At 40.7% G+C, this 24,317-nt stretch overlaps 2 protein-coding genes across 2 annotated transcripts in view; one reads left to right on the forward strand and one right to left on the reverse strand.

The window, feature by feature from the left end:
* atxn7l2a (ataxin 7-like 2a) overlaps positions 1–12,318 on the reverse strand; it is a 24,602-nt gene extending 12,284 nt beyond the window's left edge. The window contains exons 1-5 of the mRNA XM_010775607.1: positions 12,219–12,318; positions 11,865–11,877; positions 4,640–4,893; positions 3,533–3,615; positions 3,312–3,398 (exon numbers count right to left, since the gene is read on the reverse strand). Coding sequence (XP_010773909.1) covers positions 3,312–3,398; positions 3,533–3,615; positions 4,640–4,893; positions 11,865–11,877; positions 12,219–12,318 — 537 coding nt within the window. The remainder of the gene's footprint in view (positions 1–3,311; positions 3,399–3,532; positions 3,616–4,639; positions 4,894–11,864; positions 11,878–12,218) is intronic.
* The window catches only part of btbd11b (BTB (POZ) domain containing 11b), a 26,305-nt gene continuing 14,304 nt past the window's right edge, over positions 12,317–24,317 (forward strand). The window contains exons 1-3 of the mRNA XM_010775608.1: positions 12,317–12,329; positions 13,470–13,628; positions 21,365–21,569. Of these exons, the coding sequence (XP_010773910.1) occupies positions 12,317–12,329; positions 13,470–13,628; positions 21,365–21,569 (377 nt within the window). The remainder of the gene's footprint in view (positions 12,330–13,469; positions 13,629–21,364; positions 21,570–24,317) is intronic.

Below are 24,317 nucleotides of genomic sequence, written 5' to 3' on the forward strand. Positions count from 1 at the left end.
TCGGGAGGGGAGTGGCTATACGACCGTACGTGGTCCGGGAGAGGGAGTGGAGTGACTGTACGACGTAGTGGCCGGAGAGGAGGGAGTGACTGGACGGACGTAGTGGTCCGGAGAGGGAGTGAGCAGGTCAGTGAGGGAGGAGGGGGCCTGGTGATGGAGCAGGTCAGTGAGGGAGGAGGGGAACTGGTGATGGAGCAGGTCAGTGAGGTAGGGGGGTCCTGGTGATGGAGCAGGTCGGAGAGGGAGGAGGGGGCCTGGTGATGGAGCAGGTCAGTGAGGGAGGAGGGGAACTGGTGATGGAGCAGGTCAGTGAGGGAGGAGGGGAACTGGTGATGGAGCAGGTCAGTGAGTTAGGAGGGGGCCTGGTGATGGAGCAGGTCGGTGAGGTAGGGGGGGCCTGGTGATGGAGCAGGTCGGTGAGGTAGGGGGGGCCTGGTGATGAAGGGGTTTGTAGGTAAGGAGAAGGATCTTGAAATGGATGCGTTGTGGGACGGGGAGCCAGTGGAGGTCTGCAGGACGGGGGGATGTGGTCACGGAGCGGGAGAGGAGTCGGGCGGCAGAGTTCTGAATATACTGGAGTTTATACAGGATGTGTACCAGAGGATGCTGTTGCAGTAGTCTAGTCTGGATGAGATGAAGACATGGATGAGCAGAGAAGGAGAGTGATGGGCGGTGACGGGATATATTTTTGAGATGGGAAGAAGGCAGTTTTGGTGATGTGCTGTCGAAAATGACTGAGGTTGCGGATGTGAGGGGAGGGGTCAGAGTGGAATGTCAATGGTGAGGGAGATGTCGTTATTATTTTTTGGTGAGGGATTTGGGACCGATCATGACCATTTCAGATTTATCACAGTTCAGTTTGAGGAAGTTGTTTTGCATCCAGGATTATATTTCAGTGAGACAGTTGGTGAAAGTTGAAAGAGTTGAAGTGGTTATGGATTTTGTTGAGATGTTAAGTTGGACATCGTTCTGAATAATTACTACCCATATCATAAGCTTCAATAAAAGTGGTGGCAGCTTTTTATTCAGACACAGCTGTGTGATGTTTTCAGAGAAATTAAGCTATTCCAGATTTGACAAACAGGAGTAGATATGAGTAAGTCTTGACAGTTGAACATCAATTAGACTATCTATTAATTTCAAAAAAACTGATTGAAAGTGTATTCTGTTAAATGACAACATAAATGTGACCATCACACATTACGAGAATTACAGCTGATGTATTTTAGCTGCTCATTTCCCAAACACACCTAAAGTTTGAAATCTATTTTTTAAAGATTTCATGTGTCTGACAACTGGTCCTTTGGTTGCTTTGGAAAGAGTCTCAGGTACTTTGCTATAGAAATTATTCGTTTTGGATTGCAGTACACTCATGTAGGTTTATCATGCAGCACTGTCTATTACGGTAGTAACTTTTGCTGTTATCTTTAAATGAGTCAGTTTCATTTCAATAATTGTAGATGAATAGTTTTAAGGATTACATGACATATGTTCTTCCTAGCAGGTGGAAGAGTCCACCTTCAGAGCAGGTAGAGATGCAGGTTGTTCTCCTGCGTATCTTTCCCGTCACTCCTGTCACTTCCTATTTGTCGGATCGTCCTGTCTGGATGTGGCCTCTCACACTCACTTCCTCCCTCACCATATAAGGACTCTTCCTGAGCTGGGAGCCATTTTCACCATTCAGTATCAGTCAGTGCTCACTAGTAACAGAGAGGTGACTGCAGTGTAATTCATTTGAAAGAATCCAGTCTTTTTGTCACTGTAAATGGCGAATTTCTTAAATGCAGAACTTGATAATTTGTCAATTGTTAAAGATATCTTACAATGAGCTCACACTGCTTGATGTGCAATTGGATACACACGTTCTGTGATTCTCTGACAGGTTATCAACTCCGATGTGATATCAAAATTGTCAATGCAACTTTTAAAACAGTGATACCAATACACTTGTTCCCTGTGCAAAACACTGTTACACTTGCCAAAGCAGCTATTGTTGAATACTATATTTGGTTATTGATAGGACAACAAACGTCCACCTTAAAGTAAGTCACTTAGTGGATTTATTACTGCATCATCATGAAAACACAAATCTTGTCACAAGGTCACATTTCTTACAATAGGGTTAATTAGGGGTATTTCTGATCAAATACCAATATTGCTTGTATATGATCTGCATATTATACATTTGCAGATTCAATTACTTTAAATACCGTTTGAATGCCTCAAACATTTATTAATAATAATAATAATAATGAAATGACTTTGGCAAGACCTCGACAAACTACAATGGCACAAGTGGATAGATCCAGTCCCATGGAGAACAATGCCCCTCCATTTACCATCAGATGAACACAAGAGTGCACTATAAAGACAACTTCGGTGCAAACCGACCAGATACCATGTGAAATGCACCATGTTTTGATTAATTTGAGATTCAATAGTAATGTTAAAGCTTTACTTAACCCGGCAAGCCCGGTAACAGTGCACATACATCAACACTTTACAGTTTCCACTTCAATAAGAAGGTTCCAGACTTGCAAACACAGGGAGGAATTCATGGGAAACTTGAATGAGTGCACACAAGATCGCTGAATGAATACTTAGATGAGCAGAAGTGATGTGTAATTATGCTATAGGAGAATTAGCAGCCACGTGTGAAACGGTACCACCCTCCTCCTAACACCAAATAATGGAATGCATTCAGAAAACACTGATCATCCCATACTCATCAAGTAGAGTTCACCACATTAGAAGCATCTCTGACCAGAAGCACTGTCGCTCTTCTGCAACACCTCCATACTAACAAGTCATGTTTCTTTGGACAGTCATTATTCACACATTCGTTTATCACCCTGTTCGTCTAAGAAAAAGAGTAAACTAAAAATGTTGGTCTTCTATAAAGAAAAACATACTATTACACAATAGTCATACAATAAAATCCTATTAGCTGATATGAGACAATATGAAACAAATATATCAGTGTATCCTTTGACTGGGACCTAACAAGCATGACTAACAAAAACAAAGACATGTAAATAAAGTGACACCCTACTTAGAAAGATCACACCCAGAAGGGGTCCAAATACCATGGAGCTGCCATCAATGCTGCTGTACTGCTGTCTGTCTGACGTCCTGCTATTGAAGTCAACTACTTTTCAGTCATAAAGAATCTGCATTGCATTTCGCATTGTATGTGCCTCCATCTATCACATCATCTCTACCATAGAATTGATAAAGGTACAGTTCCAACATATTATCCAACTTGTTGGCTGTTGTCTGAGCACTGAAGAGACCACAAACTCACAACCTACTTTTCCACTGTCATGTGTACGGACTGGGTCAAAATCAAAGGTGAAAGGACTGGATCCTGAAATTAATCCTCTCAACCTTCTACTGAACTACACAGAGAAAATAGAGAAAAACAGATAAACAATTTAAAACAAGAAAAAGAGAGGAATGAGACAGAAAAATGAATGTGAGGCACATGAAGTAGTGCATTGGTGTGGTGAGGCACAGTGTGTTTGGAGCTCACATTGCATGTCAGGAGGCGGGTGCAGACCTTCTTCCTGTCAGGGTCAAGGACGCCGCAGTGTTTGTCCAAGTCACACTCCCTCTCTGAGGAAACACACAGCATCTCAGATACAGCACCACGTCCAAATCTCTGCAGCTTACATAGTGACAAAAAACCGATGTCCACAGATTGTAGACATATTCACCAGAATGTGTTCTTCAAGCTAGAATTCCAGTGTTTTCAACCAATTGACAGACTGTATATTCTGGAAGCATTTCCGTGCTTTTTAGTGGACCGTCAGCAAAGATGCAGTTTTAGTTTAATTGAATACATTGATATAAGACAAGCCGCGTCATGGTGTGCATTTCAGGCACGCTTTACACACATGAGCAAAATCTGAGTTGTCTTTTTAGAGGCAGTTCTGTTTTCTTCTGTATTATGTGCATTTCGACAGTATGAATAGGCTCTGAGGGCCAAACATGAGTGCATACTGTCCCTGAGAAAAACCCAGAAAACTGAAGCTGCTGTAATTAAGTGAGGCTTTGAGCTGCAATGATTAGTCTATCAACAAATAAACTATTTTGATAATAGATTAGACATTAAATATTTTTTCATGCAAAATTAGGAGATTTCCTGCTTTTCTCAGTTTTTTTCTTTATCAAAATTATCTGAATATCTTTGGGTTTTGGACTGCCAAAAACACTTAAAGACATCACCATGAACTTTGAGAAACTGGGATTTAAAAAAGTAACATAGAAAAATTGATAATGAAAATAGTTGTTAGTTGAAGCTCCATCATAATTTCCCATACACATCATGGGTATACTAGTATAATGTGTGTTCTGACAGACGATAACAAGTTGGGAAAACATACACTCTGCATGGTACAGGCAAGCACCCATTCCTGGTATATTACCTTTAAACATGGACAGCATCATTTAATTGTGAACTGCTTTAAAGTTATTATACCAACTTCCTTCCCCTTAAAGATTTTCTGTGTGTTTCTAAGAAATAGAACTTTGATTGCTTAGCAGGTAAAAATCATCAGTAGTTCAAACTGAAGGAGAAGCATAAATCCTTCAACTGTTACTCCGCCCACATCACCAAAACGGCTCCACCTGTACTCACTGGAGGCCACTTTGTTGTAGGGTCTGGGGACCCGGTGGTTTGGAATTCCCGAGTTCTGGGGGGAGTCCTTCTTCTGGTTCTGGGTGGGGGACCTATCACTGGGTGGAGGCCTACCAGGCGGGGGGGTGCCTCCATGCGGCCAGGGCGGATCTCTGAGTGATGGCGGGGGGGAGCTTATAGGAGGTTCCAGAGGCGGAGGCTGCTTGAACACTGGGGACTCTGTGCTGTGGGAGGGCTTCTCCAGCGGGGAATGTCTGCGTCAGGGAGGGGAAGTCCAAAGTTAGTTTTTTAAGCTGAACTTTTACCATCACTGGCAAACATTTTTACTAAAATCTACTTTTAAGAGTAAATGTTATCCCAATCATTTTCTGTAAGGTGGTGTGGAAGAATAAATACTTCAATGTTTGAATCTAAAGCTGAAAAAGCACCTGCCTGTCTAAAGACAATGAATACATGTCTGAAGCTTCCATGTTTCATAAAAACGGGGAGTTTTAAACAACATTTTAATAAAGAAAAAAACGTTATCACGCTGAACATTAGCCACCGTAATATGGTCGGTGTTGATGCGCAACCACGTGACCGCAGTGTTGAGTGTTTTGAGCTTTTTAGTTCTGGCAATTGTACTGTATGCTTCAAAAATCATAAATTGGTGTTAATATGATTGATATGATTATCCTGCTAAACTAAATGTGTAGGTATTGTAAACGTGTCTAACACAAATGTTATTTTCTGCAAAATTCCAAAACCCATTGCAGATACTCTATTGCTTCCTGTGAAGGAACTACAATAATGTCATCACTTCACTGCTCTATATTTCATATTTTAGTGGGAATGCTGATACATGCGACGCACAAAGTTCTTTCTTATTCCGCCGGGTTATTTTGGCCCTCTTCTGCTCCCACATTCCACATCGCAGAAACTCAGTTCAAACATCAAAACGTTCAGTTCGGTCGGGAATCGATGGCTATTACTTTTCTTATTCATAACTTTCATAATTCAAGAGATACATCCCATAATTCATCCATTTTTAACATGGAAGTCAATGGAGAAATTCTTCAGACTTGAACAATCTTCATGCGACTTCAACTCCTAACTGTTCCTTCATACTTTCACTCAGAAACCTCATTACAACTTTAAAATGTTACACATCTTTCTAACATTATTCGCGTAACACAACTTTTTAATCTGATACCTACTTTTAGAGATATTAAACATTGTTCATACCTTGGTAAAGAGGCCTTCTTCAGATTTTAGAGTGCGTGATGTCACAGCTAGAGTGGAGGACAGATTTAATTTTGCCTTCATATTTTCTTTTAAACCTGCCATAATTCCCAAACCCTACATTCCTGAGACATACTTTTTCATGAGAAACATAGGAAAACATCTCATAGCTTGAAAAAGCTAATATAAGCAAAATAATTAAACAAAATGCCTCTTGAGGGCATGAAGTGACAACAACTTTCAACATGTCTCCATTAAACCCCATTGTAAGTTCAGCCTCAATCTGCCAAAAAAGGCCACATTATTAACCCGAAAGTACACAAAAAGTAAACTTCAGATGCTCAAGTTCCTTGACATGCTTCACGCTTTGAAATTTCACCGATATCTGTTATGGTTCTTCAACAAAACGTTCACATGCAAGAGGTTTATCTCATTCAGAACAATAAAAATGCTCTCCTCTCACTGATCACCATGGAAACCTTTGATCTCTGGACACCTCCTCAATAAACACCTGTGTCATGGAACACAATGATGTCACAACTCCAACTGACATGCTCAGAGCAGCAGACTTCAGATAATGGTTAACACAGCTCTAAATCAAATCTGATTTTACGTCATAACTCCAACTGACATGCTCAGAGCAGCAGACTTCAGATAATGGTTAATGGTCCTGCCCTCAACAGCACTACATCAATTATGGGGTGTCATGCTGTTTCCATGGAAACCTCGCCATAAAAAACGATGTCGCTGTAACTCCAATGGACACGGTCCGGTCGTCCCCCAAACTTCACTTGTATATCACCGGTCCATGCCTCAACAGCTCTATGCCAAATATGAGATCTCACCATAGGCTGTTGCCATGGAAACGCATCCCTCGCCATAAAACACGATGTCGCTGTAGCTCCAATGGACACGGTCCGGTTGTCCCACAATCTTCACCTATATATCACTGGTCCATGCCTCAACAGCTCTACGTCAAATCTGACATCTCACCATATGCCGTTTCCATGGAAACGCATCCCTCGCAATAAAACACGATGTTGTTGTAACGCCTTTGAAAAGGGTCAAAACAGCACCAGACTTCAGATAATGGTTAACGGTCCAGGCCTCAACAGCTCTACGTCAATTATGGGGTGTTATATGCCGTTTCCATGGAAACACATCCCTCGCCATAAAAGACGATGTCGCTATAACTCCTATGAAAATGTTCAAAAAGTGCTCAAACTTCACATGTGTGCTAACAGTCCAGCCGTGAAGACATCTACGGGACAGTTTTGAGATTTCTTCAAATGCTGTTTCCATGGAAACACAATGCTCGCCATGAAACACGGTTTTCTCGTAACTTCAGTGAAAATACTCCAAACGGCCCAACACTTAACAGGTTTGGTAACGATGCAGCCATCAACACATCTAAGGGTATTATGGGATGTCATCAAATGCCGTTGGCATGGCAACAGATCATTCGCGATCAAGTTAGTTCTAAAGTTTGCAGTTCAAATATTCTGCTGCTTTTCCTATCCTTTTTACTTTCCTTTCTTCTCTCATCACACATTCAAGGCCCCAGTGTTCATGTATCATTTCAATCTAAATTCTTCACTTTCTTCTTAGACATTACATTTCAGCATAGCAGTTTAGCATCAGCTTTTCAGCACAAGCATTCCACTAGTTTTTAGGGACTGTACATCTGATATGCACCAGGGTTTTCAAGTGCGTTAAGCCTCATTGTTCTGTTGTTGTTGGATTAGTTTTAAGCAGTCCCAGTTCACCTACCAAACCCAGCTGATGCCTGTGTTACCATCAGTGATAACCTTGTGGATCCGTAGCTGACAGGTGGGAGTACTCTTGTCATACTGCAGTAGCTAAAGAGCTGGGCAAATATTTTAAACGTAACCCTCAGGCTTTGGGAGAGCTACAGTGTTTGCTGAGTGCCAGTGGGCAATGTCACTAGAAAAGAAAAACCTGAGCCCCTATTCCGACCAAATAGTTTTGAGAAAAAACCAGAGAAACTAAACTTATCTGAAAATACCTTTTGAGCATTTCCCATTTCAATCCTCTCTCACANTAAAAATTAAAAGGACCACACTATGATAAATATATTATTTAACATAAGCACCTCCAATCGTCAAACACAAGAACTTGACTATGAAGTTAAGTTACGTATCCTTTTTTTTTCTTCCGATAGCTAATCTAAGGTATTAGTGATGTCATGAGATGTGAATGAGGTTAGAATAATTGATTTAGGAAATGTGTCGTTTCTGTTTTTTTTTTCTACAGATTTTCCATTTTTATATCAATGGACTTGAGTTAAAAAAAAAACTCTATTGGACCAAAAGCTTATATCAAAAAAGCTTTTAGATTGTTTTGCATGTGCTTTATTTATTGACAGTTGGCATTTTCTCTAAATAAATAACATATTGGGCATTTAATGAAGCAATAGGGAACAGTTGACTATTTGCAAACACAGAGCTACAATAGTTTTTTTTTAGGGATTCATTTCTTCCTGCCTGGCAAATAAAAAAACACTGTTTACTTTGGTCTCCATAAACCCCAGAGAGAAATATCTATTTCTGCTGGCTTCCTAATGCTCCACCGTGTTTACCAGGTACTGTAGTTGAATACTGCGTCTGTTTGTTGATGGGAAGTTATGGCTGAAGTTAATATAGAAATATAGATTTGCTTTAAGAATACATTTAAAAAAGGAAATACCCGTTTATAGAATTGAACTGAACTAGAAGAGCTCTGCTCTGATCAAAACAGACGCTCAACTCTATATGAAAGACAGAATGGACTGAATCAGCTGTGATTAATTTCTTTCTTTTTGCTTCTTGATCTCTCGGGGGCTAATGGACACCTGCTTGAAGGAATGTCAACGATGAGCTGTGACTTCAATCAAGCAAATCTAATTGTATACAAGATGGTACGCACCATTACACAGAACAACAGCAACACGGCGGAGGGCAGCAGGGTGACAAAATGATTTACAGGATGGTGTAAACGTCATGTGTCAGCAAGTGGAAGCCTGAGTGAAGTGTCCTTGATCAGGATGTGACGGTGACTTCCCATAAACTGTAGTTGCTCTGTTGTGAATTTGAGCCCGACCTCTGAGCTCTGCCTGTAGGAAGGTGTCAATAAAGGTAAACAACGGTATGGCTATAGTTATTTAAAACAAGAATAGAAGAGGTTTTATGTGCTTACAGCGCCGGGCTCTTACTGACAAAACACCTACTGTCTGAATGTATTTCCTTTGGCGTGTTACTGTGTTGATGTGTAGGAACACATCAGGGAGCTTGGGGCTTTCTTTCAGAGCGACACACTATTCAAGCTCAGGTGCTTTTTCAGTTCTCTGTATTAGGAACAGCAAGAGGACCTTCCGCAGGCTGTATCCTAAATGTGGTTGCCCGTCAGCAACAGGAAATATTCAGTTTGGATTTAGCTGAACACATTGTTCTCTCGGCAGAGCACGTCCCACTTCAAATAGACATAAAGTGCTTGGGATTAAGACGTTTTAATTACTAATAATTATCTGTGTGTGACAGCGACATAGTTTGCTGTCAACTCCCCTGTATATAAGAGTTTGTGTCTGCGCATGCGGTTGTGGTTTATGCCATCTCCTTCTTCCAGATTTTCTCATTTAAACAGACATTTTCCTGTATACATGCATTTTATCACTCGTGGTTGTGCAGTCCTGCTTTATATGGCTGGCACATGACTAACCCATTAAAGACTTGTGGCTACCTCAGACCATACTGTGGTCACCTGGGAGCCCATACTCTGGAGGTTAACAGTCAATCCAGGCACAACAACTACTTCAACAAATAAATCATATTCACACCTCTATGTCTACGCCTGCACATACGGTGGGGATTATTCAGAATGAATAGTGCAGTGATTTAGAGAAGGAGAGGCATTCTAACACATCTGAACACACGTCACTACTCCATACCCCGCTTTCCATCTCACTATGATCACTTGCTCGGTATACATATGGTGGCCATCTGGCCTGGCAGAACAGAGCAGGAGCCCAGAGTGGGGCAGCACTACTGTGATCCATGTACAGTAACAACATAGTTAACCCTTTGGAGACATTATGGTGCACTGAAACAGTCTTATCTGATGATCTCTTGAACTGTGTTTTTCCAATACTACAAGTCAAGTCAACAATTGACTCTCGGCCATCAAAGTTGTGTTTGACTGCCCTTGTTTTCTGAGTACATTTAGGATTTGCCAGATCAAAGCTAGAATCTGCTGTCTTGGTATCTTATCTGTCTGCGAAACTCAATGCCAAAGTTCCTGCAGAGCTGCAGCATGTTTGGGGAAGTGCACTTCTCCCTCCAAAATAGATTTAAGTGCAGGGTAGGAGCTACATCGAGGTCAGAGTTACTGTCCCACTGCTCTAGTCAACCCTGAGACCAGTGTGGATATTTGGGTTGAATGGAAACAAAACATTTAAATGGGCATTTTCACTGTAGAATTACATCGAAAAAATGTTTTTCAAAACTCATAGTGTGATTTCAGTTGTAGAAAGTGTTGTACTCCTGGCACAACCTCCAGGTTAAAGAGGCCCTATTTTGCATTTTGGGGTTTTCCCTTTCCTTTAGTGTGTTATATAAGTTTGTGTGCATGTAGATGGTCTGCAAAGGCTAAAGTTCCCTCCAGTGGGAGTTTCTCTCCCTCACAGTCAAAAATGTGATCAGTCCCTGCCAGAAATCAGATACCAGCAATAGTTCCACATTTTGGGAAACATTATTGTCTTCCCTTAAACAATTTCTTTACATCTAGCCAAAATACTTCATGTTGTTACCCTTATGGATTGTGACCGTTTTGAAATTGTAATCGCTTCAACAAGAAAACATAAATGGAACTCTCCTGAGGAACGTTGTCCTATTTGCCATTACAGTAATAAAGTGTAGAGGTTGGATTGTGGATGTGGCTTTTTTCTGACAGTGTTTGTGGGATTTTTTTGGACCGTGCAGTGGATCTGTTCAGCGCGGCTGCGTATCACAGAGTATGACTAAGGTGCCTTCAGTGACATCTTAATGGGAGCCCTTGTACTCATTACTTCTTCTCCAGTGACAGTGCTGTGCCTGGAGCATTATTCTGCTCCTTCTCCACCGCGACACTGAATAGCTGCCATATGGCAAACGTGACTGGTCCACTTAAAGAGTAGCAGGTGCCTTATATAATCACTTGCTACTTTGAAACATAAGCTGCTGGGTCATGATTATGATGATTGCAAGTAAACATCTTGGTATACTGCGGTTTGAAACCTGAGACCATTACATTTCCACGGAGATTTGTGTTGCTGTGACAATCACAAGGAAGATAGTGACAATCATCATGCAAACCGGGAGAGAGAGGCCACAGTCGGTGGCATGTAAGAGCACTTGATATAAGGCAGACAGTGCCTTGCATTACGACGAGAGAGCCAGTGAGTCACCTTGCCTCAGTCCACCCTGAGAGCATTCAGCACTTCACTGTCAGCTGCTCCTGTAATTCCCCCGAAACTAAGGTTAAGGAGCTGGGTGGTTGAAGCTCAAGTGTACCAGCAAGGTGCTTTTATTCATGATTTTTCAGAGAAAGTATTTGGTCCAAGATGTTCTCATGCAGCCCTACATCACATGCTGGAAGCCGTGTGTGATTTCTCTTGCGGCTGGAACAGAAAATCAAGGAAAACCCTTGAAGAGCGCAGACCTCCGACCAGGCCAACTGCTTTATGCAATGTTGACGAAAATGACAAAATAATGTGTGTTTCCCCCAATGATTTGGATCGACTGTAAATGTTAGGTAGTTTTCCCTTGGCCTATGCTACACCCTTCTACCAAGTTCAGGAAATTCTGTAGAGTAGGATTTTTATCATGATCCTCTGTACAACCAACAAGCTTAACAGAAAACCTAACCCCTAGGTGGATAAATGAATAACAACCACAGTGCCAGAGTTAGAGTAAAATACACTTTTCTCCTGAAAATGATAGTGTCTGCACTGCAATATTCAGCCAAATCTCACCTGTGGGCTTTAGCTGCACATCAAAAGAGGCAGGTCACGAATCCTGTGGTCACGCTTTGAGCAGGCTATTTACTTTGGTATATAATTGTTTGGGAGGAAAGTGGGAGTGAGGAAGGTGCCAGAATAGCCCCCCTGCTGCTCTAAATGGTTTAAGATGGATTTCCTGGAGTTTGCACAACTGCTAGTCTAAGAGAGCCCATTTTGAGAAATAAAAGCAATAAAGGAGGTGTTTCAGAGTGATCCCTGCAGACACGTTCCTGCAGAAACAGAGAGAGAGGTCATTTACTTCCTAATTGACCTTGTTGGCTTGTCTGGGGCTTTTGCTGAAAATGGTAGCTGTTTAGGACACCTGACACTGGAGCAGCAGATGGTGACGCCTCCTGCTCTTTGTTCCAGATTCCTGCAGGTTGTCAGTATCTCTCTGAACAAAGATGTAGATGAGATGGTGCCACATGGCTTCTGCTGGTTTGTAAACAGCCCCTCGTCCAGATGCTTTTGCCGCACAGTTTTTATTACTTGTGTATGGCCGGGGAATGGCAATCTTAAAAGTGGAGTATAATCAGGACCATTCCTTTTATAATCATCACAAGGACTGTGGATTTAGTTACTAACTAACCACACTTTTTCTGTAAGGGAGGGTAGGTTCGAAAATGATTTGAGTATGGTGGGAGTGGGGGGGCTAAACAAAGATGTTTCTATTTTGGCATTATAAATACTGTTTACAGGTTTTGAGGAGTGGCATTCAATTTAATTTAATCACATTTGAACTGCATGATTAAGAAAAGTGATGCATACATGTTTGGAATACTCTTTAATATGCTAATATAATTATTATTATTTTACATAACTAGATAAACATTTTTGTATTGTGTATGTTGTGATTTATGTCAAACGTATCTCAGTTGTATTTAAACCAAGAGATATTACTGTCACTTGATATAGCAAATGTTTCTAACTTTAATTTCCAACACTCTCTCGCATGCTTTAACTGCTGTCATTGGGAACAAGTTAAATGAATGGCCCTTAAAAGAAGTAGGATGAATGGAGAATGTCACCTTTGCCACAAGCAGCATGTGCATTAAATTAGGAGCATGTTATGAAAAAGGAGCCATTAAAACCAAAGCTACTTTTTCCACAGTGATTAAAGGGCTAAGTACAGAGTCGCTGCTTTCTGCCAAAGCAGAGTTGACACCCTGCAAACGATAAGGAGGGTGCAGCACGAAGCTGCGGAGGAATGAGAAACTGTCAACAAAGTGAAATGGAGAGCAGTCTGCCTCGTCACCCTCAGAGCAAAAAAGACTTCTGAAAACACGGATTTTACACATTATTACCTTTGGGAAAGTCTGTGACAGGTGCAACTAGGAGGCATGATTACTATATTGTTTGGCCTCTTGTTTGTCTCACTCTTCACACAAATACACAACAATAAGAAAAATATATAAAGGGTGTGATGAGTTATCAACATTAAAGAGGATAAGCTGTGTTTTTATTCGCAACTCATCCTGTAAAGAATATTCACAAGTGAGTTAAGAATCGTCTCTTTTCAGACTGCAGTCTTGAGCTTTATTATGACATTAATGTGATGTAACTCTCTCTCCGCTCCAGGTGTGCTCAGCCTGCCTGAGGGTCTGACTCTTCACAGGGACCAGCAGCTGCAGCAGCGAGCGGGGAAGAGCGGAGATGGAAACGCCTACAGTCACTCTGAGCTGCGCTCCATCGAACAGTGTTTACTGGCTACAAGAGTGGGCAGCATCTCTGAACTCAGTGAGTTGTCTATGTGTGTATTTGTGTGTCAGTGTTAGACTGTAGAAGTCTGGATGGAGAAGTGAAGGGCCATCGTTGACCTATCTCTCAATAAGCAAGGTAGTCTACAGTATGTGCCCTCGAGCAATGCAAAAGACCCACCTTACAGAGACCTGTTTTAAAATTAGATTCAAAAGAATAGGTGTTGCTAGTACACTAATGATGGCTTTGTAGATGGCTTAACATAATGACCAAACCATATCATTCCAAACTCTCAGTCACAGGATTTCCCACAGACTTACATGGGGAAAGAGACCTCTGTAAATCAAGTTGAGATAAACCAAATACCCAGTATAAAAAAACGAAATATGTTTTTATTTTAATCAGTAGGTCCTGAAACTTGTAAGATTCCTCTATATCAGAGTAGAGAGTAATTTTCCTTAATTTTTGTGTGCCGCGGCAAACTTTATTGACTTCATGCGACTTAAAGCTACTTTCATAGGATGGAGCAGTGTCCCACCAACGCTGCACCCATTTCTCTTCATACATCTATGGCAAAAGCTGAATAAATGCAGCTAATTACAAATCAGCCATGATTATTTTATTTGTTGTATGTCATGTTACGTTGCATTATGTCTTCCTCCTGTCACAAGTCAGATTGTCTTCATTGAAAAAGGCAAATTAATCGCTCTAAATGTACTCGACTGGTCACCTCGTCACGGTCAGTTGATTTTAATATACAAGTGCTGTGCTTCCAACTTTGACGCAATACTATTTAAGACTATACTATTTATGCCCCAGTGCACAAACAAAGGTCCATAAAAAAATGATTTCCCACTTTTGGCATGGAGGAACTTGACTAGCCTCGTCCGACACCTTTGGGATGCATTTTAGCACTGACTGCTAGCCAGGCCTTATCAGCCAACACCACTACCCAAACTCACTAATAGGCTTTTTCACAGCCGTCACTTGTCACAGTAAGAAAAGCATAGGTGTTGCTAATAACATTAACAATGGCCCTGTTCTATTCAACAGTAAGTCATGACAGTGTGACAGGGAGTCAGCGTTCGAAATAGCAGGACTCTGAAACTGAAACGGCAAACTGGAACTCAGTTAACATTAATTATTCAGAAGTGTGCTTATCATACTGTGACCGGTCAAAATGTATTTCAGAAAAAAGGTCTGTACTGTATGTTCGCTTCTGGCTGAATGGGAACAAAGAACCCACAGCCAGGGTCTGCAAGCCTGTGGAAGCCTTTCCCAGAAGAGTGGAGGCTGTAATAGAAGCCTATTATTGTCCATGGTGTTGAATTGATATTTTCAGAGGTGTTATAGGGACCATGTTCTTTTGTTTATCTAGCATGCGTGAAAAGAGCACGTCAGGTAAGAACCATACCATTCAACCAAGTTGGTATTTAACTGACATTTCTTAACAGTTACTGAATGGATGAAGACAATATTTCGTCGAGATATTGTTTGTTTCCATAGGATGAATCCTAGAGAGTTGACATGTTGGCTATTTGAAAGGTAGCAATGACATTTAGAACGCATATGTCCCCCTGTGGGTGAAAATAATAACTTTGTTGACTCCACTTCCTTAAAACTAGCCCCACCTGACCTATATTTAAAAATGTTAATATTTAGATTTATAACCAAAATACTTGCAAACCTAGGATATGTTTTGCTTATACAGGGTTCCAGAATAATTGACCACACAGATCAGGATAGCGGAACCAATACAAAATAAATTAAAAAAATCTTTGTTCCATTCTAGTTTCAAATGTTTTCAACATTGGAGGTCAAAAATCAAACCATTCCACTGGATTATAAGTCATATTTTACTTTACAATAATTGGTGTCGTTTTTTCCACCTAGATTTCATTTTTAGTTAAGTTTAAAAGTGTTTTAAATAAGAAGTCTTAGATCTAACTTTAAGCTGTAGGGAGCCTATTATTGTGTGAAGTAACCTCTGTTAGCATCGGGACATGCTTAGGTAAAACTAGCATTTAGCGTTTTGTGCATATTTACACGAATGTTTATGCACTGTCAATGAGATCCATTTTAATAACCCAGAGCTATTTATTAAACATACTGTATGAGTTTGACAAGCCCTCCAAAAATTTATTGAATGTCTGTCCACTCACAATGTACTCATAACTCAAAGAATAATGGGCTTCTGCATGCTTTCTGAATACAAAGTCATTTACATATGGTTTAGTTTTATATGATAATACTAATAGGTTTTGAGATACTGATTATGTTTTTCCCTCTTGTCCTCCCTTCCCAACAAATTAAACAGTTTGACAAAGCAAGGATAGGCACACGTTCCTCATTAAATATTGTTTTCTGTTGTGGGGGAGACTTTCTGACAAACTCTCAAGGCCTCGATGTATCCGCATTGACAAGCTGCAAACCACTGAGGACACATCTTCCCTCTTTCGATATAATCATAGAATCGCGACTCTCATTGGAAGTGTTGAACAGTCTTGTTTCTTGGTTGCGTGCAACTCTGCGGCTCATTCCAGAAAACAAATCTGAGAGCGGTCCTCTGACAAAAGAATAACACATTTAGTCACATAAGGACAAGTTATCCCCCGATGCTAATGACAATATTTTTTTACAAAATAAATAAATCCACAAGCATAACAATGGTGAACGGGTCATAGAGTCTTTTTCTGTCGTCATGGCATCGGGATGTCAAGACAAGGCTGGAAAAACATTCGCTGTATATCTAGTTTAAACATTCATCCTCTGAATAAACAGAGAGCCAATTCTCCTTACTGTATGTTTTCTCAGGGACAAGGCAGGATGAGGGGGGGGGGGGCGCTCTGAGGCAAATCGCCTGTCCTCTGTCCGTGTTGTATTGATGAGGTCAAGCAAGCACTCATTCTCTTATGTTGACACTGCAAACACACTGTGAGACAACAGAGCCGCCGATGGTTAATAGCCGAGCTTAGTCCGGTGCTAATGTCACAGCTCTGGAGAGGAATTCTGTAAATAACTATAGGATTCGCAAACAGACGCACAGATCAAGCCCGGGATGAAGATGAATAATTGAGAAAAGCTGAAGAGCCTTATCGCCCTGACATATTGTGTATCTGAAAGAGAATTGAGATGGGGGAAAGAAAGGTATTACATTTGGGATGGTTAGAAAGAAATGCAGATTTTGGATATGATTTTCAAAAATATATTTAATGTGATACAAGAACGGTATAATTTGCATCCGATGCAGGGGACAGTCTATGCGCTGGCATTTAGAATCAATTTAAGAGGTTTGCTTCTGATTTACCTCTTTGTATTTATTTTTTTCCTCTTCCACCAAAATGCCAAATTAGCATATTTGAAATGACAGTCCTGCAAATGCTGCAATTATTAGGAAACTTGGTGTGTCATCGTCACTCAGCCTGCAGGACAAAATCCTGAGACAAATATGTTCCTCACAGCATTGTTTTTGTAACCCAATACCTTTTGAATCCCCCCCGATCTATTTTTAGGGGCAGTGGTTGGCGGATCATACAAAATTCATACAGGCTTACTCCATATATATATATATGTAAATCTATACTGCTCACAAACTGATACAACGTCAAACGGCAGTGACCTCCTTGTGCAGTTGAAATGTCCATTGGCTTAAACCCCACAACCAACAGCAACATAATGCTCTTAAGCCTCTTACTGTTTACATTAGGAAATATTCCTTTTCTTGCCAAGTATGAGATGAGTCTATCAATATCAATCTCATGTCTGTAAGATAAATAGCCCAGCTGTGTTCAAAAGGTAACAACATATATTGCGTCATATTTGAACATGAGAGTGGCATCACTCTTCTAATATGTTCTCTTTCACTTATTTACTTCTTGGCAAGAAAGGGGAAAAATGTGCCTTTCCTAAAATGTCAAATTACTAATGACCAAAAACACTTCCTTTTTTTAAACAATATGGAAGTCAGATTGAATCATTCATATATGACTAAAACATGGAAAACATATAATGTTAATTGGGCTTCCTGAACAACCAACAAACTGGGAGCGTTTAGATGTTGTAACACATATTGTGTCTAATCCCCAATTTTGCATTTCCATTTTCATTGCAAAAACGTACTGAGCTTTGCACACAAAGTGAAATGGAGTAAATGTATTTATTTGTTGTCTGTGAAACTTGTAATATTATTACATTAATGAACAATTGTTGCTTTAGTTTAGAATTGACTTTGTCACGTTCATTATGGGAATTAAACTTGTTCACAAATTTATTACCGTATTAAAAATTCATGTTTAGTCATTCCACAAAGGGTACTCTCTCATACAATCTAAGTTATTAATGCTGATTAAGAAAACACTCCTGAATATCGTTATTATTGTGCGCAGAGCCGAACAAATGTTACCACAGCAAAGAAATACATTTCGAGGTGGAAAGAAATCTTGTCTTTTCTCTTTGCCTCATCTGATTTTCAAAAACATGCAATTCGACTAAACTAAAGGGTTTTACATGATAAAATCAATATTCAATCAAAAAGGGAAATACACAGGGCAAATAACTATACTTTTTCAATGTCAACAATGAAGTATAAAGTGCACCCACGTGTGCACCACATCTCCCATTCTTGCTCTAATAAAGACTCCAGAGACCTCTGACAGCTAAAGGATCGTCAGTGATGTTGCTTTGAATGCCGTCCTTGTGCAAACTAAACCGTCCTGATTACTGCGGGGACGCTGTGTGCTTGTTCCTATCACAGATTGTAATGTTAGTCTCTACAGTCGTTAAAATATAAAGTCCTTCTGAAAGTTAAAGCAGCATGGGTAATGATGATAGACCCTCTTAGGGAGAGTTCCACTCAAGCTATATATTCCCTTAGCAATGTTTGATATTCAAAGAGAGCACGAGTTCTGTCGTTTTTGTCAAGCTGCTCCCTTTCTTCTACCTTTTCTTTCTCTCTATCGTTGTGAGTCTTGGCTTTTTAACAAATTCTGATGGAGCATCTCTGTAAAGATAGTGTTGGTGCCCTCCTTGTTATCTTATATGCGAGGTAATTAGGGTCTCTGGCTGCTTTAGAAATTGACAAAACTAATAGCGGGAAGAATGGCTTAGCATCTTGTCGAGTCAGGATGGCCACAGGCGACCATTAAATGCAATCATGGCCGCATAGCAGCAAATAAATGAAACACAGAAACTGTGATGATGGCAGCAGCTGCACAGTGCAGCCAAGAGCCATTCATCAATACACAAAGGAAAGCTAGTTACTGAATATTTATTTCCCTACATCATAAAGGCTTGAATATAATTGCTCCATCAGAATTGAGAACTTTCACCGCCTTTAATGCGGGTGTTCAATCAGTGCTAATGTCAATGGCAACAATCAATTCCTCAGTGTTGACCAAGACAGCTGAGTTTGCATCTGCGTATACTTACTGCATCAGTTACACCAGACAGCTACGAGTATTGATGCAAGGAGGACATCATATTTCAGAGCCAGGGGGTACCAATGCCGATGTATTGCTATGTCTCCAAACAAAAGGGCATTCATGACAAAATATGAGTTTTAAGGACTAAGAGGCCTTTTTCGGCTGACTCGGTGAACAAATATTTGGCCAAAGAAACGCGCTGGAAAGAGGTTGAGGTGGTAAGCAGGAGAGCTCCGATCTCTTGGTCAATATTGCAGGCACTTTATTGCTTCCATTCACATTTACCTTTAACACTGAATGAACATCCACTGAAAAGGAAGCAGATTTTCCCTTTTAAAATCTACATTTCCTAAGAGCATACTTATTTTCTGGCAGTTATGCATTAAACAGCCTTCACAGTCTCTGGCGTAATGAGCGGTTTGGTTGTTATGTGGGTGCTGCATTGCCGGCTACTGACCTTAAAGGTGCCAACTCTAATACAATTCCTTGTAAATCAAAGCAGTGCCATTAGGCACTGGAGACTGGCATATTTGTGTTATTTTGCTTTTCTAAGGAGATTCTAAAGCTTTGAAAACACAGAGAGCATTGCCCCGCTGCTTTAAGGTGATCAGTGAGATACCTGAGGAGCGGATATGCTGTGTGTCCTCCACCTCTCCTCTTCTTGTTAGTATCAACAATTAATTACCCTGGATGAGGTATTGATTAAAGGCTTGAATCTTATAGCGAAAAGGCTATTGGCGTGTTAGCTCATTAAACTGCTGTTCTTCTTTCAATCCTCTCTTTTGGCCAAAACAAAGAATCTTCAAGCCGTCACTGAAAACAATGAATCCATCTTTTTTGAGCAGATATTTCTGTGCACACCTGCTAAAAGAGCAGCAGTAATCTCACTTTAAGCTGCTGCTACTTCGCTACTCTTGCACTCTCTCTGTGTTAGGAATAATCTTCTTTTCACAGTCTCTGCCAGCCTCCTCTGAGAATATAGGAAATGTCACAGGGCAGCATAAATAAGACACGAGAATCGGCTGTTGCTGACCACCTCAGCTTCCCTTACCAAGCTTAAGAGGGCACTGTTACAAGCTGATCCTGTTGCTACAATTAAGAGGAAAGGCGCAGGATGACAGCGACAGAGTGAAGGTGCAGGGCTTTAGCTTAACATTTATACGCAAGGTAATCATTCCTGTCATATTTCCTTCTCATTGCGTCAGTAGATGTGGTCCAGCACAGCCCCCCTGTTCCCAAAGGAAGGCCGTGAGATTCACTGTTTTATTGCATGAATACTCTTCCCTCATTCAGGCATCCTTTTGACACTCTCCTCTCACATTGTCAAGGCTAAATGGAATCTTGGCAAGCGCCAAATAGCTCAATTTTGATGCCAAAGAAACCCTTTTGTCCATGTAAATGACAGTTTGCTCCGTCTGTGTATTGTATAGTCACACATACAGTATAGCTAATTTAGACCGGAGAACCATGTGCCGCCTTGCTCCATTACTTTTCCCATTGAATGCTATCAAATTGACCCGAACAATATGATACAGAGTGGGTTTCTCTAAGATTGAACCTGCTTCAGAATTTCATTACATTTTCTCACAGTGCAGTGGGTCTAGACAGGAAAGAGAGGCGACATACATCTGACAGCAGTCAGTGAAATGGGTTTTGAGTCCTTGCTGAAATAATACAGTGGTCACACTGTACCTCTCAATAAGTAAGGTGCCACAGTCATAATTGTCCTTAGAGTGAAGATGTTGGTCTCCTCGACTATCTATGTCTGTGAGAGCAACTTCAAATTCATCTCTCGTTTTTTTTTTGTGAAATGAGTTTTCTGCACTTAAAAGGCAGTCTGTTTTGTCCCTTGACAATAAAAAAGGGGTTGAACATGCTTTTCCAAGAACGGTTTACTTTCTCTTTAAAACCTGCCTAGAGAATATTCAAATGTTTATTAGCAGAGTCCTCTCAAGCTTTGATTTTTCTAGCCCAACTGGATGACCTTAAAGTACTGGCAAATTATGCAGGGGAAATAGCTTGGAGTAGCTAATGTTTGTCCATAAATATTCATTCTCCACACAGCGCAGTCCTGAGCATGCTTATCCTCTCCCCCAGTGAGCGGCACAGAAAGGACTGGGATGAACTCTTTCTCTTTTTCTGATGGGGTGCGGGGGAACTCTCGATTTCCCCTGACAGAGTGAGCTCTAAGGGGGCTGGAAGGAATGAAGATGGTTCCCTGATGTCTTTTTAAAGGCCAATTGCTCAAAATATTCTCCCTTTTTACACCCTTGTGCCTGAACATTAACTCCTTCTTCAGTACTTACTTGTGTTTCCCTGTATGATATGTGTGTGTATATTTGTGTGTTTGTATAGGTGACATAGTGTCCCGGGCCATGCACTACCTACAGCCGCTGTACATGAAGAACCCCAACAATGGGACGCCGATCCACCAGAAGAGCGGAGTGATCCACTGGGCGCCCGAGGCCATCTACACGCTGTGTTACTTCATGCACTGCCCTCAGATGGAGTGGGAGAACCCCAACGTTGAGCCTTCGAAGGTCACCTTACAGACAGAGAGGTGAGAAGGAAATCACTCAGCATCGAACTATGTATTATTCCATGACAGAAAATAGTCCCCATTAACTGTACCACTTACTGTTGTTTGGCCAATGTTTTTCTAAAACCTTTAGTGGCCAGCTGTTTTTTGATATTATAAAACATTTTTATAAGGAAATAGAAGGGTGTAATCCATTGTTAGTTATGTTAATGTGTTCTTAACAATAACACCAGCCATTACACCTCTTGATTCGACCAATATTGTTTAGAATGAATGGCTGAAAGCAACAAATACTCTAATGCTCACAAACTGAAATGAGTGTCATCACATTAATCATAAAATGTTCTTATCACACACAATTTCTATACAGAGTTGCTTCAAAGCAGCCATACGCAATATTTTTATACATTGAAAAAGTATCACATGACTATTTCCAGGTAAACCATTGTGTTTGAAAGGATGAACCCATAAATAATTGTTGCCTTAATCCTCATTTGTCTTCAGACCTACAGAGCATTTAGTGTCTTTTAGCTTTGTTTTGGTTCACTGCCATCAGACAAAGCAGTCAGCTGTTTTTAATAAATAAGCTTCCAAAAACCAACTGTACAGTACCTGTTCAGCACTAAAGAGACTAGCTGACAAACACAGTACAGAATTTAGCAGCTAATGATATCATTTTTTCTCCGAATTTCATTGAGTAATAGCTACAAAAATAATTAATGTTTAACTTACATTGATACCAGGCCGTTATTTAACAAAGAGTACTAACAACTGACAGAACTATATAACATGTATTCTCACTATAGAACCCAAAGCAAGCTAGAGAAAACATGTAACAGGAACACCTCATGAAGAAGAAATATAAAACAATATGCTCTTCAGTTATAGAATATGTTATATGTGCTGGAATTGGAAGAGAAATACATGTGTCAGTTGTTTAGTCTCTAGATGTTAACCTGCCATCATAATTAAGCCATGAAAAGTGATACATTTCTGAACCAGAGCAAGGCAAAGTAATGAAATCATCTGGTATTGATTAAAACATCAGAACCCTTCACCTCATTTTCTCCTGTGGGATTGTACCATTATTGTGCCTTTATTGTCTACTAGGACTTGATAAAAAAAACTGACCACAGGATAAAAACTCCCTTATTTCATCTACAATTTACACTCCTGCGTCACAGACACTATCCAGAGGTAATGTTCCTGCTCCTGTAACTGTAAACCTCTTCAGACTTTATTATATTTCTGGCTCTCTGTGCTAACCCCTGAAATGGCACACCAGATGTTTTCCTTTGGCAGGAAAGCACAGTTTTATCTCAGTGAATTGTCAACTTATTGGCTACTTTAGCGAGCCCTCTGGGTGACCTGAGCTGCGGCAGGAAGCGGCTGTTGAAGCCGGCGTCAGTATTTATAATTACCGTCAATGACATAGGGGGATATAATAGGACTGTGCTGGATGCTTATACATGAACAACATAAGGCTTAGGCTATGTTTCCATAGTGTTAATTCCCCTGATCCTTCATCATGCAGTTTTTTGACACTTCATAGTCAGGAAAGAGAACAGTCCTCACAATCCTTGTAGTTTCTCCTTATGAAATGCCTTTATTTTTCTTATTTTATTCATCACATCCTGCTGTAGTCCTCAGTATTTCCTGCAGTTTGGTGGAAACCCCTGTCAGCATGCGGCAGAGGTGGGAAACAGTACTGACAGTTGAGCCTGAGCAGTCCTCCTCTTGGGGCTCCAGGCTTTATCGCCTGCAGTGGAGCAAGTTATCAGCTATAATGTGTGTCCCAGGTCTGCTTTAGCTCTAATCACCATTTGTAGCAGAAATCACATTAATGAATGTTTGTTTTAGTTATATATAGGCACATTGCCAGAGCCAAGAAAGCCCTGAGAAGGGAAACAGCAAGACCTTGAACCATTTTTGATCTGCTGTTTTCCTATGAGGGAATGCGTTCCCTGCCTCTTGATTGGGTGTTGTGTACCGCTTTTAATGAATTCTGCACAGCCAATAAAGTCAAATGAGCTGTAGGTCAGGATCCTTTGAAGTAAGATTTCTTAGCAGATCCAACCATTATTACAGTAACAGATCCTCCTCGGAGCAGCATTGATCAGTGAGTAATTAACAGTGAGTGACAGATGTGGGCCGACCATGTGTCAAGGACAGTCCAGGCACCCCGACATCAAGACATCAAGCGATGTACTGGACAGCAAATCCCACAGGATAAATTAGCTAGGGTATTTATATGATTAAAACGATGCATTCTGCAAAAGAAAAAAACGATGAAACTGTCAGTTTTGACACGCCATGTGTAAATCCAATCTTTTAACTATGGGTTAAAACTTTCCTTAATTACAATCGTCAATAGCAACACCTGTTCCATCATAATACTTAACATCAGTGGTCGTGTTTTGCATTAATGACAGCTCATTGTTGACGTGAACAAAGTGTGTCTTTATAGCCATGGCATGCTGTCAGAACAGTATGAAGGTCTTAGTGTAACATCATGTATACAGTATGTATCCTCATGCATGCTGATGTAGCTGAAGTAAACACACTGACGCAGGATTAGTGGAGGAGAGAGGTAGATAGGAAGAGAAGTTCTTTCAAAAAAGTAGGACCTGCACGTTTCCCATTGAGATATTTTCTCTCAATGAGACTGTGGTTGGGTTTTCTCCGCATCACACCTTCTCAAGCTGCTCACTGTTAGCTCTGGGGTCAGGATCAACGGTGCGATTGTCAATTCCTGCCCTGTTTAATCCT

Source organism: Notothenia coriiceps, unplaced genomic scaffold, assembly GCF_000735185.1.
Source record: "Notothenia coriiceps isolate Sejong01 unplaced genomic scaffold, NC01 NC01_scaffold00015822, whole genome shotgun sequence".
In the NCBI taxonomy this organism is placed as follows: Eukaryota; Metazoa; Chordata; class Actinopteri; order Perciformes; family Nototheniidae; genus Notothenia; species Notothenia coriiceps.